The 16,082-nt window shown below is 41.3% G+C and overlaps 1 protein-coding gene across 16 annotated transcripts in view; it reads right to left on the minus strand.

Annotated features, from left to right (window-relative positions):
* The window catches only part of TENM2 (teneurin transmembrane protein 2), a 617,318-nt gene that overhangs the window by 18,172 nt on the left and 583,064 nt on the right, over positions 1-16,082 (minus strand). For 13 of the 16 annotated variants that reach the window (XM_050312365.1, XM_050312379.1, XM_050312377.1 and 10 more), the window contains 6 exons: positions 15,364-15,507; positions 13,591-13,840; positions 10,617-10,637; positions 6,547-6,779; positions 4,913-5,067; positions 3,542-4,416 (listed from right to left, as the gene is read on the minus strand). In XM_050312365.1, coding sequence (XP_050168322.1) covers positions 3,542-4,416; positions 4,913-5,067; positions 6,547-6,779; positions 10,617-10,637; positions 13,591-13,840; positions 15,364-15,507 — 1,678 coding nt within the window. The remainder of the gene's footprint in view (positions 1-3,541; positions 4,417-4,912; positions 5,068-6,546; positions 6,780-10,616; positions 10,638-13,590; positions 13,841-15,363; positions 15,508-16,082) is intronic. The other 3 variants (XM_050312378.1, XM_050312371.1, XM_050312366.1) reach the window with 1 other exon arrangement.

Here is a 16,082-nt window from a genome sequence, read left to right on the forward strand (position 1 = left end):
TCCTTTCTTCTTCATGTCCTGAACCTGATCCTAATGAAGCAAAAAAGAAAATTTGCAATGGAAAAAAAAACCTAGTTAACCTGGGACTTCTTGGTATCTTTATCAGAAGCAGTCACTACCTATCACAGGCTATGACACAGCATCAGGCTGGATGAACTAGATCTGAAAAAGGCAACCTTTATATCTTCAAATGAGGTGGGCTTTGGTACACTAAAATTCCTGAGCTTTTGTTACTGACTTCAGTTTAGAGTATGGTTTCATCCCAGGTTTTTCTGCTAATAAAATTATAAGGGGAGAAAACCTTTCTTAATGCCAGTACCTTAAAAAACAACCTTGTGCGTGCTGCCAACTCCCCAACACATGGTGGCTAACTGCCACCAAGTGTCCCCCAGAAAGAAAAGGCTTCCCAGGACAGCTCTGGGTGTCCCCAGACACCAGGGCAGGCACAGAGGTGTTGGCTGATTCTGCCAGCCCAGGAGATCCGAGCCTTCCAGAGCCATCCCGTGGGTGCTGGGCCACCCAACACACCACACCTACAGCTGTGTCCCACAGCTGAGCACTTGTCACCTTCTCTGGCAGCTACAAACACCTGACCTGTGCATCCCTTCAGTGAGCTGTGACAGTGCCCTGAAGGCTGCTCTCCCATGCCCAGTATTATGGCACCTCTCTACCTCAGGCATTTTTTATCTCTGGCATCCTGACCTCCGAGGTTTGAGCATGTGCTGCTCAACAGGAGCAGCCAGGACAGAGCCACATCCAGCACTGCAGAAAGGAGGAACAGAAGGGAGGAACAGAGCTGGGCAAGGCACAGACCCACATACATTTACATACATCCCCATTTTCTCGCCCTCATAAAACCTGATTTAAGAAGAAAACTGCAGCCTTCTCTTCAGCTGCTCCCTAGACCAAGTGGAATACCCCTGGGAACACCTCAAAGATCTGTGCTTCATGCCCAAACCAAGCTTAAATTACCCCATGTGAGCCTGCTGGTAGCTGTTCTATTATTGAAGAGCCTTGCCTGTTCCTACTGCAAATGAGCTGCCTGCACATACACAGGTGCTATCTATAGAATGCACATATGGAGTGTGTATACACACACAAAACCATTTTGTGGCTGCATTTCTCTGCAGATACAGATGCATGCCTACATGAACTGCACAAATTTAGTTCTGAGAGCGTTTCCAGGGTAAAGTTTCAGACAAATGAAAGGAATATACCCAATAAGATAGCACAGTACTTCAACATCTGGTTGATATAAATGCATGGAAATAAATTTTTCATAAGAACTTTAGTTCACGTAGTATTTTCCTACACAGAAGACTTTTGTTCTTTTCTGGTTCTGCTGCCATATTAACAATTTTGGGTACTGATTATCTATGTATGAATGCAGGAATGTAATGGTACAGAAAGCTATTTTGTTGTCCTTCTAAACTCTCATTAACTAAATATATCTTTCATCTTCAATTGATATTAACTTACAGCTACCAAAATAAATTGCAGAATGATGAATACAGAATTTTCCCTTAGGAGCTGCTTTGAAGAACAAACAGAAACCAGTATCGAGTGACTGTGGACTGTGATTGTTTAGGTTTGTAAATTTCATTTAAATAATGTCCACATGGTCCTCTCATCTGTGGGCTCTATGCTTATGAGAACGTATGTACAAATCTGGGAGAAAGTAAGTTATTTCTGCTGCCTCATCAAACTTACTAATTATCTAATACAGTACCTCAGGCTGTACTATTTAGACCTAAATATGGTACTTAACTTCCACTGACCTGAGGCAAAGGTTGCACATTTCTTCCTATTTGATCTTGGAAAAAATTTGCAGCACTATATACACATTAAATGATACTTTCAGCTGATCTCAGTAAGACATCAAAGCCCCTATCCTCTATATTTCCTTAGGACTCATAATGCAATTTTTCTAATACATCATGTTAACTTACTACTTGGTGTGATTCTCAAACACCAGTTGTACCAGTTTTGTAACTGGTAACTTTCTGATGACCTTTTTTAATGTTTCATTGATTTTCATGTTGAGTTTTAACTTGCTTTTCTATTTAGTCTTCTACAATTAATTACCAGTGTTTTGAGAAATAGCTGATTTATGTGACTGAATCTTGAGCTACCTATAGAGGAAAAAACAATGAAAAAAACCCTACCTAGAACGGCATCCACATCTCATCAGCAATAATATGGAATTTTATTAATTTTATTCTGCCTAGTCCAGTGAGCTTGTAATCAGCAGGTAACACCTTGATGTGGTCACACAACCGGACTACTTTTGTAACAAATTTGTGGTAAAGGAATAATCTTGGCAAAATATTAAGGGAAAAAACCCCACTCCACATCTCTAGGCCCAGCCTAGCCGAGGCATCAGTGGTTTGGTGTGCAGGGCCCCACGAGAGGGCACTGCTTTCCTTCCTACGGGAGAGCCAAACGCAGCACGGACAAAGCACCGATGTGCAGTGCTGATTTAGAGATGTTCTGAGCAGATTGAATACAGTCCTTTTCATTCCTGCATTACTTGTGTTATCTCTAAACAGAGAGAGAGTGGTGGCGAAGCTGAATGCATTAATAAGCTGAAAGAGGTGTGTGTGTGTCATTGCTAACCTTGAAAATCAGCCTGCCATTTAAAACGAGATATAAAGCCCTATTCATATTTTCTGCTCACTATTTTGAGGAATGATATTTATTAATCATTAATTAACTATATAAAACGATATATGGCATCAGACTTGCCATACTTAAAAGCTAAATTGCCATACATTTTTTTCAATATATGATTTAGCTTCTATTTTTAAAATTGTTTTAATGGAAAAAATGGCAATGAGACTACTAAGAATAAGATAAATATTAATAAAAATCTGACTAGTTTTTCTAGATTTTTAATATACTTTTGAACTTCATCTCTTCAGATGAATTTCATTTAAAGAGGAAGCTCTGTCTATTTAATCTATACACTCATGAACACCAGTGTGCTTTTGGGTTATCTACAAATTATGGAAGTTACACCAGGGGTCTGACAGATAGCTGGGGATCTAATTTCCTCGCTTGTCTCAAGAATGAACAATCAGTGAAGTTAATCAACATTTTAACAACCATGAGTAATATATGAGTCTGAACAGAAAGACAGATAACCTGAGTTCCAAAAGAAGCTGCAGCATGAGGGTTCCTAGAGAGAGGCAGCTCAGCAGGAGCCACAGAGTGCTGGGGGCTGCTCTGGCTGTGCACTTTTGGAGCCGTGGTGACAACTAAGAGCAGGGCAACTAACGTGGGGTTCTGGGCGTGGCACACAGTCCTTCATGCTGGAGGTGGATGAGCTGCCCTGAACTCTAACCCCAGGCAGGGATTTAGGTGGATCAGCACCCACCCAAAGCCACTTAACCATTTCCAGCGCCAAACTAGACTGAGGTGCAATGGTCTTATTCAGTACCAGTGAAAAACCTACAACAAATTTCAGCAGGGTCAGTTTAGGGCCTACACACTACCATTTGAAAAATAAATGTACGCTTAATATATCCAAAAACATTCTTACTCATAAAATGTTGTCCATCCTGTTTCATCACTCTTCGTTGCTAAGAGACCACTGTTTCCGTTATATGTCATTAATCCGAGCTCCAGGGTCTGTGTTGAGACTAGCTTGAGTCCACCATTAGTGCCAACAGCCAGCGTGACAATCTGATTATCCGGCATCAGTAAATGGCGGGGCATCCCACTGGCATCCCGACGGACCTTCAAGGAGTTGCCATTGTTGTCCATCACCTCCGTGACATCGTTATCGCTGCTATAGGTGAAATTGTACAAGTACTCCCCGGTAACAAGGCTGAGAGTGTACTGGTGAATCCCGTCAGCATTGAAGACATACAGCTCCTGTTCTCCTGGAGATGCAGCTTCATATTGGTTAAAGGAATTAAGAATGGGCCTGTTTTTACTGACAGCCCTAATGCGGATATTTCCGAGATCAGCTATGTAGATGGTACCATCTGGGGCCACAGCTAAGGAAGATGGTGAATTTAAGATGGCATCAGTGGCATACCCATCATCCCCAGCATAGCAATTACAGTTGACATCATTTTTGCAATCACAGTCTGAAGCTGCCCCTGCAAGAAGGCATATTTCTCCATTGGTAGTTACCTGGCGGAGCCGATTAATTTTTTTTTCATCTGTCTCACTGATGTAAAGAACTCCTGTGTGTGAGATGGCAATGGCACTGGCTGATTCAAGTGCAGAATGAATAGCCAGTTTGCTAAGAGAGTAGTCTATACCAGGAACCTGGCAGTGCATGGGGCGTCCAGCAATAATGCTAACTTGATGGTTTTCTGTGATCCGTAAAATAACATTGTTCTCTAGGACATAAAGGGAGTTGTCCATGGGATTGACAGCGAGATCAGTAGGCCACTCCAGCCGTACCTATGAGTTGCACAAATTATCACTGTAAAACTCGTAACTGAAAAGTACACTTCCAGTGTTTAAAATTCCATGTGTAACAACAGCAAATTAGTGAGGGGTTTATCAGCGTAAATCATGAAACCGAGTCATGAACGGCAACTATTTCAAACAATGATTTGGTTTTTTCGGAAATATTAAAGCTACGTGCGGTCGTAACTTTGGCTAATTGTGTTTCTGTGCAAAGAATGAATGCTACATCGTGGAAGCTCTACAATAATTACAGAATAACAGGCAATTAAGACAATAACTCCCATTATCTCAACCTTATTTCTCTACAGTTGCATAAATAACCTGTGTTAGCCACAGTAAAAAGGATGGTTCACTCATTTCAGTAATGAATCAAATAAGCTATCATCTTGCGCTGCATAACGTATTTCTTAAGTGGCCAGGCAGTCATCCAAAATAGATGCCTGTCTCTTCTAAGGCAGAGAAGGAAATAAATGCAGTAAGAGCCTACCTGGGAGACATCCATGCTGGAATCACAGCTGAGAGGCCGAACAGCAGTTAGGTCATTGGAGCCCAGCAGGGTTGATATGATTCCGTTCTGATCCACCTTTCTAATCATAGTGGCATCAACAAAATACATGAGTCCATACTTATCCACTGCAATTCCTGCAAACATAAAACCCAGGCATCAGTGCAGCAGTGAGGCTCCTGGCTTCAAGGCTGGCTTTGTCTTATTGACAAGACTACAAGATGGTGACATCTGTTCAGTTCCCCCATTCTTTCCTCCCTCCCAACCTGAGCACAGGTCCTGGAACCCTCCAAGTACCCACAGTTCTGCCAAACAAATGGCATCAAGCAGGTTTATCCATCAGGGCTTTAAAGAAAACCCCAGAAATCCCCAAACATGCCAAAGAGCAAGCAGAACGCATCAGCTTATTTCTAGATTCAAACTCTGTATGATATATTACATAAATCCAATTAGAAAACTTTCACCCAAGTTTTGCTCTCGTAAATTTGAGGCATTGCTTTCTTCACCAGAAGAATCCAGTGAAGAAGAAGAATTTTTAGAAATATTTTAAAGTTCCTTTAAAACTTTTTAAAAACTAGGAGGCCATTTTATTATTTCTGGGATGCTTTTTTTTTTTATTCTTTCGACCTGTTGCAGTAAAAATATGGGAAGAACATCTGGTGTTTCCAGATGAAGACACAGGGGTTGCCAGCCTAGAAAAAAAAAAAAAAAAGGGAAGGTTCAATGCCTGTCACATTGGGAGTCCTTAGAGAGGAAAGGCACAGAATGAAAGGGTGCTCCCTCAGAGGAACAGACGGATGCTGCTGCCGGTTGGGAAGGAGGGCAGCCTTTTTCTCACTTGCCTTTCCTGCTTTGATTTGGCGCACTGCCTTGTCCGTTTCTCGGGCTGAAAATAAAATATTGATCTAAAAATTCTGGCTTCAAATGGTTGCAGCGCTCATCCCTATTGGGCAGTGAGAGAAGATACAGCTTTGTCTTCTTAACTTCTACACATTAACTGAAACTGCTTCCTATATAAAGAGACAGGACCTTCCATTTTTATTCACTTTTATGATCATCTAGTTATTTTCAACCACTGAAAAAAAAATCAAAGATGTTTGAAACACCTGGCAGTACACCTGATTAATTCATCCTTACAATTAAGAAGAAACAACAGAGAGAAAAAGCCTTAAAAACATTCCCAAATCTCTAGATCATCTTGAAAACTTTTTGTTGAAAATTAGAAACTGGAAAGGCCGAAAAAATCCTTTTTTTTTTCTCTAACTCTGAAGAAAGAGGAAATACATCGAATAAAAACTCAGAGAAAAGCCACATCAGGCAGTTTTTCTCCCCAAAGACTGTATCTCAAACAGTAATTTGTTTCCTGGTTTACACGCTTGCTTCTTGGAGTGAGTGGTACCCTGCTAATTTGTGTTCTGTTCTCCTTTTGCAGCACTCAGTGTTGGGGTAATAAAGTTTGCTTTAACTAAACAAAGCACGAGCACTTGCCAATCCACTGTAATTAAAGCCCAGAATAAAAATCACCGAGCAAGGAGTGATTTAATTGCCAGATAATTATTTCCACATCCAGCCCAGCCGCACGCAGTCGTTTTCTCCGGCTTCTTTTCCTACTTTACCTCGAGGGCTCATTAGGGTTGCGTCCACTGCCTTCCCTCCATCCCCACATCTGGCTTCATCAAAGGGCAGGCACTGCTCTCCCGTCCCTGCCACCACTTCAGAGTTACCCGCGAGGTCTTTGGTGCCTGTGAGGGACTTGACTCTGTATATCCGTCGACTATTGGTGTCCGACACGTAGAGTGAGCCTGAAACAGGGTCCACGGCCAGATAGTATTTATGAGCGGGATTGTTGCTTTAGAGAGAAAGAAAGCATAGAACAGAAACAGCTGAGCAGTCTAGAAACTTCACAGGCTTTCAGAGCTTGGGTGCTCATCAGGCACAGAAAGATCTGGAAAGAAAGTCTGACACGTTCATACAGAGCTGAGGTCTGAGGGACCACCACCTGAGGACCTAACTTGATTGGGGCCTGGTCAGTGTTCAGAGGGGTTGTCATTTTAAATCTCACTCATCCTTCTACACTGAGCCTTGCACAGCAGAGCCCAGTAAGCCAGAGCTGCACAGCAGTCTTGATCTCTTTAGCCTTTTAGATCTGCTCCAGGTCAATTCTCTTCAGCTTATCCGTTCCCCCCCTCCCCGCTACCTTGTTTAACTTCCTTTGGAACCAGAAGTCATAGGAGTAAGATCAAAGAATCAGCTTCTGAGTTACTTAGATTACGCCACAAGATTTGTGAGGTCTTGTATAAATAGGAGGCAGAGGCATAACAAATTTATTCCTAAAGCAAATTTGTTCTCATTCATTCTTATCAAGAATCTCATTTACGGCAGATGAAGTTGGTTATATCAGCTAAAACCAGAGACCCCAAGTGTCTGACTTTAACTCCAAACCTTCTGTTATCAAGAAACTGGTCCTCAGTTTGTGATTAGAATGGGCGCTCATATGGAAAGCTACTTCTCTTCTGAAATATATGTTTTTTGACAGCTTGTCACATTTTGGAACTACTTTAGCAAATCATCTGAAAATTGAGAAATGTCAATCTTAGCAATATATATATATATACATTCACACACAGAACTGCAGTGCAGAAATATTTTCAAAATCTTGCCTGGCTAGTTTAACTCAATTTAGTTGGTTTTTAAGCGTGATGTGAATTTTCCAGCCTTTGGAGCCTATGGGTGAGCATAAATAAGGTCAATGCATAGAAGACAAATGGAAGACAGGAAGAAAAAAAAAATGAAGGTTACTTACCAGTAACCAGAGAGATTTGCCTCCAAATATCCACACTCCTAGTTTCATGTGGCAAAAGTGCCCATCTCCAAGAGTGAGGATACACAGAGGTTAAGTTATGATGGACATAAGCCATTTCTTGATCAGATTTGCTCAAACTCTAATAAGGCCACTTCTGGCAGATGAATCATCGGCACACAAAGATAACTGTGGTCACGTGGCCATGACCAGATTTGGAGGAATGAGGAGGCCCCAAAATATCACTTTCTACAGTTATTTTCCTCTATGCCAGTCTTTGACATGCCATGATTTTAGGTCAATAAGAGTTTGTTCTAAAACCGCAGAAGGAAGGAAGGAGATGGGTTTGATAGCAATTCAGATGGCAGAGGCAATACCATCTGCTGAAGTCTAGGAGTGTAGAAATTAGAGATGAAGAAATACAGTAAATAAAAAATACTTGGCAGGTTTTATTTCATGCATGGATCTCAAAGTACTTTAAAAAGGTGGGTATTACACCCATATTACAGAGGAGGAAACTGAGGCACAGAGAGGTTAAGTGGTGTAGACAAAGTTATGCAGGGAGACTAAGTGACATGCTTGAGAATAGAGCACAATCTCATTATTCCCCGAGTTCCTCTCCTTATCTTCAGCAGCAGAATGCATCTCTTCACTAGACCCTTATCACATTCCTCCAAAATAATGCTCAACCTTCTTTGCCACATAGAAAAAGCATTCTTTCCACTTAGGAGATTCCTCCAGTCTCTCAAGTATCTGAGCCATACAAATATCTGCACATTTGTCATTGTTTTGAAATTCTGCTCTCTTCTCCCACCACGCCGCCCCCTGGCACTGAAGAACACACTCTGTCGTGACACTGGTGTTCCATATTTCACAAATACACCCAAACTTAGCTCAAAGATGGTGCCTTTTGTGTGGCCCTTCTAAAAGAAGGCACCCCCGCCCCCAGCTTGGCCAAATGGGGGACCTGGGGCAGGTACAGACTGGAGCTGGGCACAGACACAAGGCAGGGCCCTTGCTGGTCTCACCAGTGAGAGCTGCTGACACAGTGCCCAGAGGAGCTGAGCTGCTGCTAGACACAGAGCAGCAGCCACCCCACAGGAATGGAAGGGTCTCCTCTTTCTGGACACGATTTTGCCAATGTGTGTCTGCCTATCTGCCTCCTTTCTGCCCTCAGCTACCTCCAGGTGTGTCCTGCTGCTACCAGGATGGGATAAGGGATGAGTTAGAGTAAAGAGCAATGGCAGAACATGGGCTTATCTCCCTCTCTCCTCTAGTCCCTGCCTTTCTCCTCTGGAATCTCCCTCCCCCAGGGCAGCTGTGCCAGGGAGTCAGTCATGAGCTTTGGTTCCAGATCAGGGAGTGGCTCACTGGAGCCTCAGACCTCCTGCACACCCTTCCCCTCCTTCCTGAGCCCTGTAAGGGAACAGATAGTAGAAGACTTTCCATGCAAATTTTTGAGGGACTTTGGCAGAAAACAACTGCTGGAAGGTGACGTGCACTCACTGTGTCCCCAAAGGACTGATGAGCCTATTGCCTCAAACGGGGATGTGTTTTATAACTGAGTAGTCAGTATGTCTCAAACTGGCACCCGAGCAATTAAAGACCTCTGCCTCTCTTTTCCCCACATCATTGTAATATCTAATTTGAATTACAGGAGGCCAAGGATTGTACCTTGTTTTAAAAGATTTTCCATGGCATTCAGTATTTCTCAGAGGCCTCTGCCAATAATGTCTCTGCCTCCATGCCCTCCTGAGTGAATGCAGTGGTTACCAGCACCTGCAGCCTCACTCTGCTCTGTGTGAGTGCTCAGCAAGTGCCAGCAGGACCAGCTTATCCTCCCTGTTCTTCTCACAGGTGCAATGAATTCACAACAGTGCAACAACAGCTTTTCTTTAAATTTAACCAAAAAGAGAAGCTGCCCAGAGCAAATCTCTAAGCATCTGAAAAAGGAACTAAGCTTCAGAGAAGCAAACAAGGAACCTCCAGCACCACCAGTAATCATTAGCAAATTGTGAATGAGTTCATCCAGATAAAAATATTTAGTGGTGTTACACTTGCTATACCAAAATACACTGTTAAGGGAAAATAATACTATTTAGCCCAGACCATCTATTGCATCAACTTGTATTACATAAATGGAAAGTATGGTTTTAAAAGGGTGATGCACAGGACACCATGGAATAGTTTACAACAGCTCTTCTTGTTCTTGCCCTTGATTTTCTCCAGGATGAACTTCCTCCCTGTCCCATGTGTGGCATGAAAGGAGGTTTTCCTAAGCTGCTGCCATTCAGAATACCTAGTGCTGAGGTGAGATGATGAAAAATTGCTTCTCCTAACATGCAGAAAGTTATGCCTCCCTCCTGAATCTTACAATGACTGCTCCTAGTGGTTGCATACAACCCACAGGTTGACTAACTATTAAATGTGTTTGACAAATGAAATATAAACTAAATTATGGCAAAGGACAGCAGGTTCAGAAAATCATTAATGACCAGAAAATGAGTTTTTGGCCTATATGCAGTCATTAGTGCTTTTGTGAACCTCTCTGGCATTTGTGTAAATGCTGTTGTAGTTTACCTTGACCATTTAGACCAATTATAGACAGCAGGGAGAGGTGTTTATCTACAGGTTAGCTTGAGGTTCGTTATACTTGCATTCTACTAGAAATTTGTAATTACTGTCAGAACTTATTTGGTTGCTTTTTGACTGCATTTCATAATTGCTAATGCTTAGCATATTCATAACACACAATTAGCACATAAAAATGTTTCTATATATGGTACATGAAGAACATAACATTACACAAGAAGCACAACACAAAAAGCAAACACAATGAAGCAAACAAACCATATCAAATTATATGGGAAAGAGCTCATGTCTTACCTATGTTTAAACTCTTTATTTCTTTATAGAAAGGAAACAGAAGAAAAAAGAACAAACAGTTAGCTGAAGAATAGATGGTAAAGCAAACATAGTATTTGTTTTATTTTACAAAAGGACACAGGAGAAGATATCTCTTTTCAGCACTAGCCTTGGCTTAGTTTACAGATGAAGAGTGACTGGGAAGGATAGGGTTCCCTAGTAGGATACCCCTGCCCCCACCCCCACCCTCACATACAGGAAACTTTCTGGACAATTGAAAGAGTTTTCACTTGGAAATATTGTGGGCTGGGAGAGAGAGAAATGGGCAGTTTTCTGAATACAGAGCTGGGCAGGGAGGAGCACCAAGCTCGGGATGTTATCTGCCAGTTGGAGGTAAACTCTCTAGTCCAAATAGTTTTCCAACAGGCCATTTCTAAACAAATTTCTACTATGTAGTTTGTTTTTCTCTCCTTCCAGTCACTAAAATAATTGCTTAAAGCAAGTCTGGATGCTCCTTGGTATCTGTTCAAGCCTATCAAAACAAATATGAGGGTGAAAAAAACCCCTCGTAAGTGAGCAGTAAGGTACTGTACAATGGGGGATAAACAGCATTAACTGATCCACAGTTTACTGCCCAGACACAAAGCCAAGGGAAAAGTGTCCTCTGCTTCCCAGAAGAAAATTAATACATTCTCCACACCACAGTGTTTCACTGTGTTGATGTAATTTCAATTTAGGAATATCCACTGAAGGAAACAAAGAGGTACATGACTCCTGAGCTGCAGCACTCGAGGCACAGCCCCCAGCTTGTAGTACCAGTGTTAAGTGGGACACGCAGCACTTGAGTCAAAATCCCTATTTGCCATTCCAATCAGGCATCTTCATGAAGGACAGTGTGAAGCAAAAATGCACACTGGGATATTCTGACTTGTAAAGTTACTCAAGAGTTATCTTGGTTTATGTGAAACCAAAATTACATCAGTTGTGAAATCTAAATAAAGTGATGTATTTGGTTTGTAATACTTGCTGACATGCTATTGCAGCGTTATCCAAGCTACTTGATACAAGCTGAAGACTCTGCTCTTGTTCATACTTAAATGGCTCAAATCTTCAAACTCTTACTTGTGTAACTCATACAGACTTTAAGATGGGCAATGAATCACAATTACTGCTATAGATGATGTTTGCTGGAATGGATCTTAATTCCCTTTAGAGGAAGAGGGGGCAAAAGACATCATAATGTAATATAAAACCTGTAAATCCTAAAAACCTGTCAAGTCCTTTGTGGCTGTCCAACAGCACTCGCTATACAGTAGCTTCACTGTTCCTTGCCAACAGTTCTAACATAAGCTAAAGAAACTATGTTGTGGAAAACAGTTTCGTAAAGGAGAAACTGGACAACAGCAGATTAAGAAGTCCATCTTCTGTCTCTTTACTGATGTTCTTTCCCATTTTCCCCTCTCATGTAATGAAAACTGAAGCTCCCTCTCAGTCTCTCTTGCACAGAAAGAAAGCAAAGTACTCAGACTGATACTGCTGTAAACTTTGAGGTAACATTTTCAAACATCAGGTGTGCTACAAAGCTTTGCCACTGGTTGATATTAGGAAGTGAGGTGCAGACAGATTCCTTGTATTAAATATCCTAATCTGAAAATGTTTTTCTTCACCTATAAAGCTGTAGTCCTATTCACTAGAAAGCTAAACAGAACTGACTGAATTAGAAAAAAATAAAATAAAATTAGCATATTCTATATAACGCAGAATTTTAGTGCATATTGATATAAATATTTATAGCAGGTCACACGTCCATGCCAGCTACCTTCTGTGGCTTACACTGAGCTGCTAGCAGAAAGCACTGCATGATCCATGACTTTAAAAAAAAAAATATAATGAGGCAGCCTGATGGTGTATGAGGTAGGTGTCAGAGAGTGATTTCAGAGTAGAATTGGCCTGAATCAGATCTCTTTTCTCTTATATAGAATCAGAATTCACAATAGTGACATCAACAGAATGACATGAATGGAAGAGAGGTGTAAAATAGAGCTAGGCCTCCTATTCTTTACCAGTCCAATAGTTTTGTGCTTTTTCCCACTAATTAAAAACTGAAAGTACAGTGGAAGCAGAGGAACTGGTGATTGGTCATATCATTAAGAAAAGACTAGTGACCTAAATTCACTCTGTGTGCTTTGCAGCTATATCCAATTTCCAGGAGCACTAATGCTGCTGCCTGAGTGGGCTCCAGAAGGGTCAGCACACAGCCAGTGCATGGTATTTTTCTTTATTTTTCTGCAAATCCTCAGTAGTGCTGTAAGTATAAGGTCCAGTTACATGAGTTAGGGTTTGAAGCAGTAGCTCTTGCCTCTCCTAGAAGAATGAAAAAAGGAGATGGAACAGAAATGGGTGAAGTGGTACACTCTACACTCATGCCTTCCCTATTAAGTGACCAAATCTTAAGCTTGGAAGGGGGCATGGGACAGGAGGACAGAGTTAAAATCTCAAAAAGAGTTCTGATGATGCAAAATGGCTCTGTATGTCAACCTGAACTGCACTTGTCAACCTAGAGGAACAGAATTACAAGAATGAGGCAAGTGGCTCTCAAAACCACGGATAGGAAACCCTTCCCTCTGACCTCGTGAGACTGGTACACCTCTGCTTATCACTGTGGCTCAGCACCTAAGGGCAGTCAGTTCTGCAGTTTTCAAACAAAACTAAAAGAGGTATAGCACAGAGGGGAGATTGTATCAATGATCACCAATGAGACAGAAGGGGATGGTTTGCACTTTTCGTACCAATTGATTTGTACTCTTAATTCCTTCTCTGTAGTCACCGCTCTGATAAGCTACAGGCTTTTGAACTATGCATTTCTGTGCCCCATTTCTCCACTGGAATTTAAGTAGGTTGAAAGTGACAATGTTTTTCAAAATTATAAAAAGTAATGGTAAAGGCTGATTTGAGCACAGGCTCCAGAAGTGCAGCACTAAGGTTAACACCTTACCTCAGCTCCAATATGCTAGTAACATTCCTGGAGGGGAAGATACGCCGGATGTAGTTAAAATCTCCAACAAAGAGGCTTCCATCAATACCCACTGCCAGTGCTACAGGGGCCAAAAGCTTATTTCCTTCTGCCAGACCATTGCAGCTTGGGCAGGATATGCTTCTCCGGCGCCCATTCCCCATAATGCTGGTTATCACAGCCGGCTGCTGAGTTAGGAACTGGTTTTCTCCGTTGCCTTTGTGCAATATACCTAATGACAAAGAGGAGAAGAAGTGGTTATTACCACCATTCATTGCAAGGGACTTCAGGCTGTTCTCTTTCCAACAGCTGCTCTTAAGGGCTGTACACTGAAAAGACTCCAGCATTTGGGTTTTCAGTCGAACGAGAAGAGCAAAAGGGCTTTGCAGTAGTAAAAATAAAGGTGCAATGAGATTCAGTGTTGAAAAGCACACACACACACACCCACAGACCCAAATCTACACCCACAGTCCCTTAGTGTTCATTATGAAAGAAAACATTGCCACACAGCTCTGGCCTGGTGCTGTGGTTTAGACTGTGATATTAACTGGGAAGGCAAAAGCAGAGAAGATGTGTTCCTTATTTCTATGCCTGGATCCTCTCATTCCAGTTTCCTATACTATGTTTTGTCTGGAATTTTGTGCCAACCTTACTATTCTCTTTCCACCTCTCAGTCTTTCACAGTTTTTTTTTAATGGAAAATGAAAAATGAGAAACAAAGGCATCAGAGAAGATGGTAACATAGAAAAAGAAAGGATAGGAGACAGATGAAACTCCCAGAAGGGCTACTAAGGATCAGTGATAAAAGGCAAGAGGGAAGGTAGTGGTACGGATTTTTATTATGCTTCAAAGAAATACCTTTAAGATAGGATTTATTTTCAAAATGTTTAAGAGAGCAGATCCCTGTTCCAAGAAAAGAGTGGATTCTCTGACAGAGCGAACATTTTCAGTGTCATCAAAAACTGTGGATATCTGTCTGGACAGTTTCAGCCTCGTGTTCTTTCAGAAATGCAGCTGTATGATCCTAATGCAACTGGCTCCCCACAACAGTGACATGCACTACCCAAATATCTGTTTCAAAAAGTGTTGGATCCACTGCCCAGCACTGCAAGTGTGTTCAAATAGCCTCATCTTGCCTATCCTGAAGGCTACTTTAGATTTATTGAGCAAAAATATCCTTTGCTATTTGTTAATGCAGGGATCAGCAGGAAGGCTGTAAACAACACTTTATAGGGATCAAATAAAATATATGCTGAGCATTCAGCTCCCAAAGAGTAAAATGGGGGGATCAGAAACGTTCAGCTTAGGATACGGAAAGACAAAGAGAAGTGAGGAAAATACAGACAGGTGGCAAATGAGAAAGACAAATGAAAGTCAGTATCTGGTCACAGACTCATACTCCTTGTAAGCCTCATCTCAGAGGGAAAAAAAAGCCAAGTAAAAGGAACCAGGAATGGGTATGGTCCATTAAAAAGCAAAAGGGAAGGAAGACAAAAAGATATTACAGGGGAATAAATGAACAACAGAATAGAAGATAGAGATCTGGACTCAGAAAGTCATGTTGTGCAGAACAGTCAAAAATTTGTTCCAAAAAGTTTCTGACAGTTGGAATGTGTTCCATACCTTACTGAGCTAAAGACGACACAAAAAGATTGAAGAAAATGCATTTTTTAAAGTGTAATATAAAGCAAAAAAAAAGCGTTCGCAGGCAAAACTCCATATAGGACAGAAAACACATGGAATTAACCAACTCACCACTCTTGACATTAAGCACATGGTGTTTATCCAGGGACCATCCTCCTAAGTTTGAAGGATCTAGTTCAAATCCTTGCAGCAGCGCTGTCCTCTTCTCCCATAAAATGAGACTGGGGCAAGTCTCATATTCAAAACCCACAGACACTGAAATAAAAGAAAATCTAATAGACTTGCTGAACAAACACTGAATTAAATGTCCAAAGCACATTCCCAATAATCAGCATTCCAGTTTCACAGGCCCCTCAAGAAGATGGAGTGATTATACTACTCCTTTTTATTCTACAATATTGTATTCAGATCTTTGACTAGACATAAATTTGAAACTTCATTCACATGTACTCTGCAGGGATCTGATCACTTCTATCTTAACAGCTCACACTGGGAAGTGACTGGTTTGGTGGGAGGAGAGTGAGAAATACGACTTGTAAAATATAATAAAATTATTCTATCAGATAACAGGACAAGATCAAATTCTTTATTTGCCAGGTGTTCATGGCATTTATTTAGTGTATTCATTTTACATACCATATACCAAACAGCAGTGAAAACTTTGTGTGCATTTAAGCACAAGTGCACTGTAAGCATTACTCAGGAGAGCATTATCCCATGCAATAATGTCAGAAAGAAAAGCTACAGCAAAGACAAATTTAGAAAATATAGAAAATAATTAAGACTAAAAATAAGCTGTTGTTTCTACACTGGCACAGCTCTGATGCTCA

The sequence above is a fragment of the Myiozetetes cayanensis genome, unplaced genomic scaffold (assembly GCF_022539395.1).
Source record: "Myiozetetes cayanensis isolate MyiCay16 unplaced genomic scaffold, myiCay2020 scf17, whole genome shotgun sequence".
In the NCBI taxonomy this organism is placed as follows: Eukaryota; Metazoa; Chordata; class Aves; order Passeriformes; family Tyrannidae; genus Myiozetetes; species Myiozetetes cayanensis.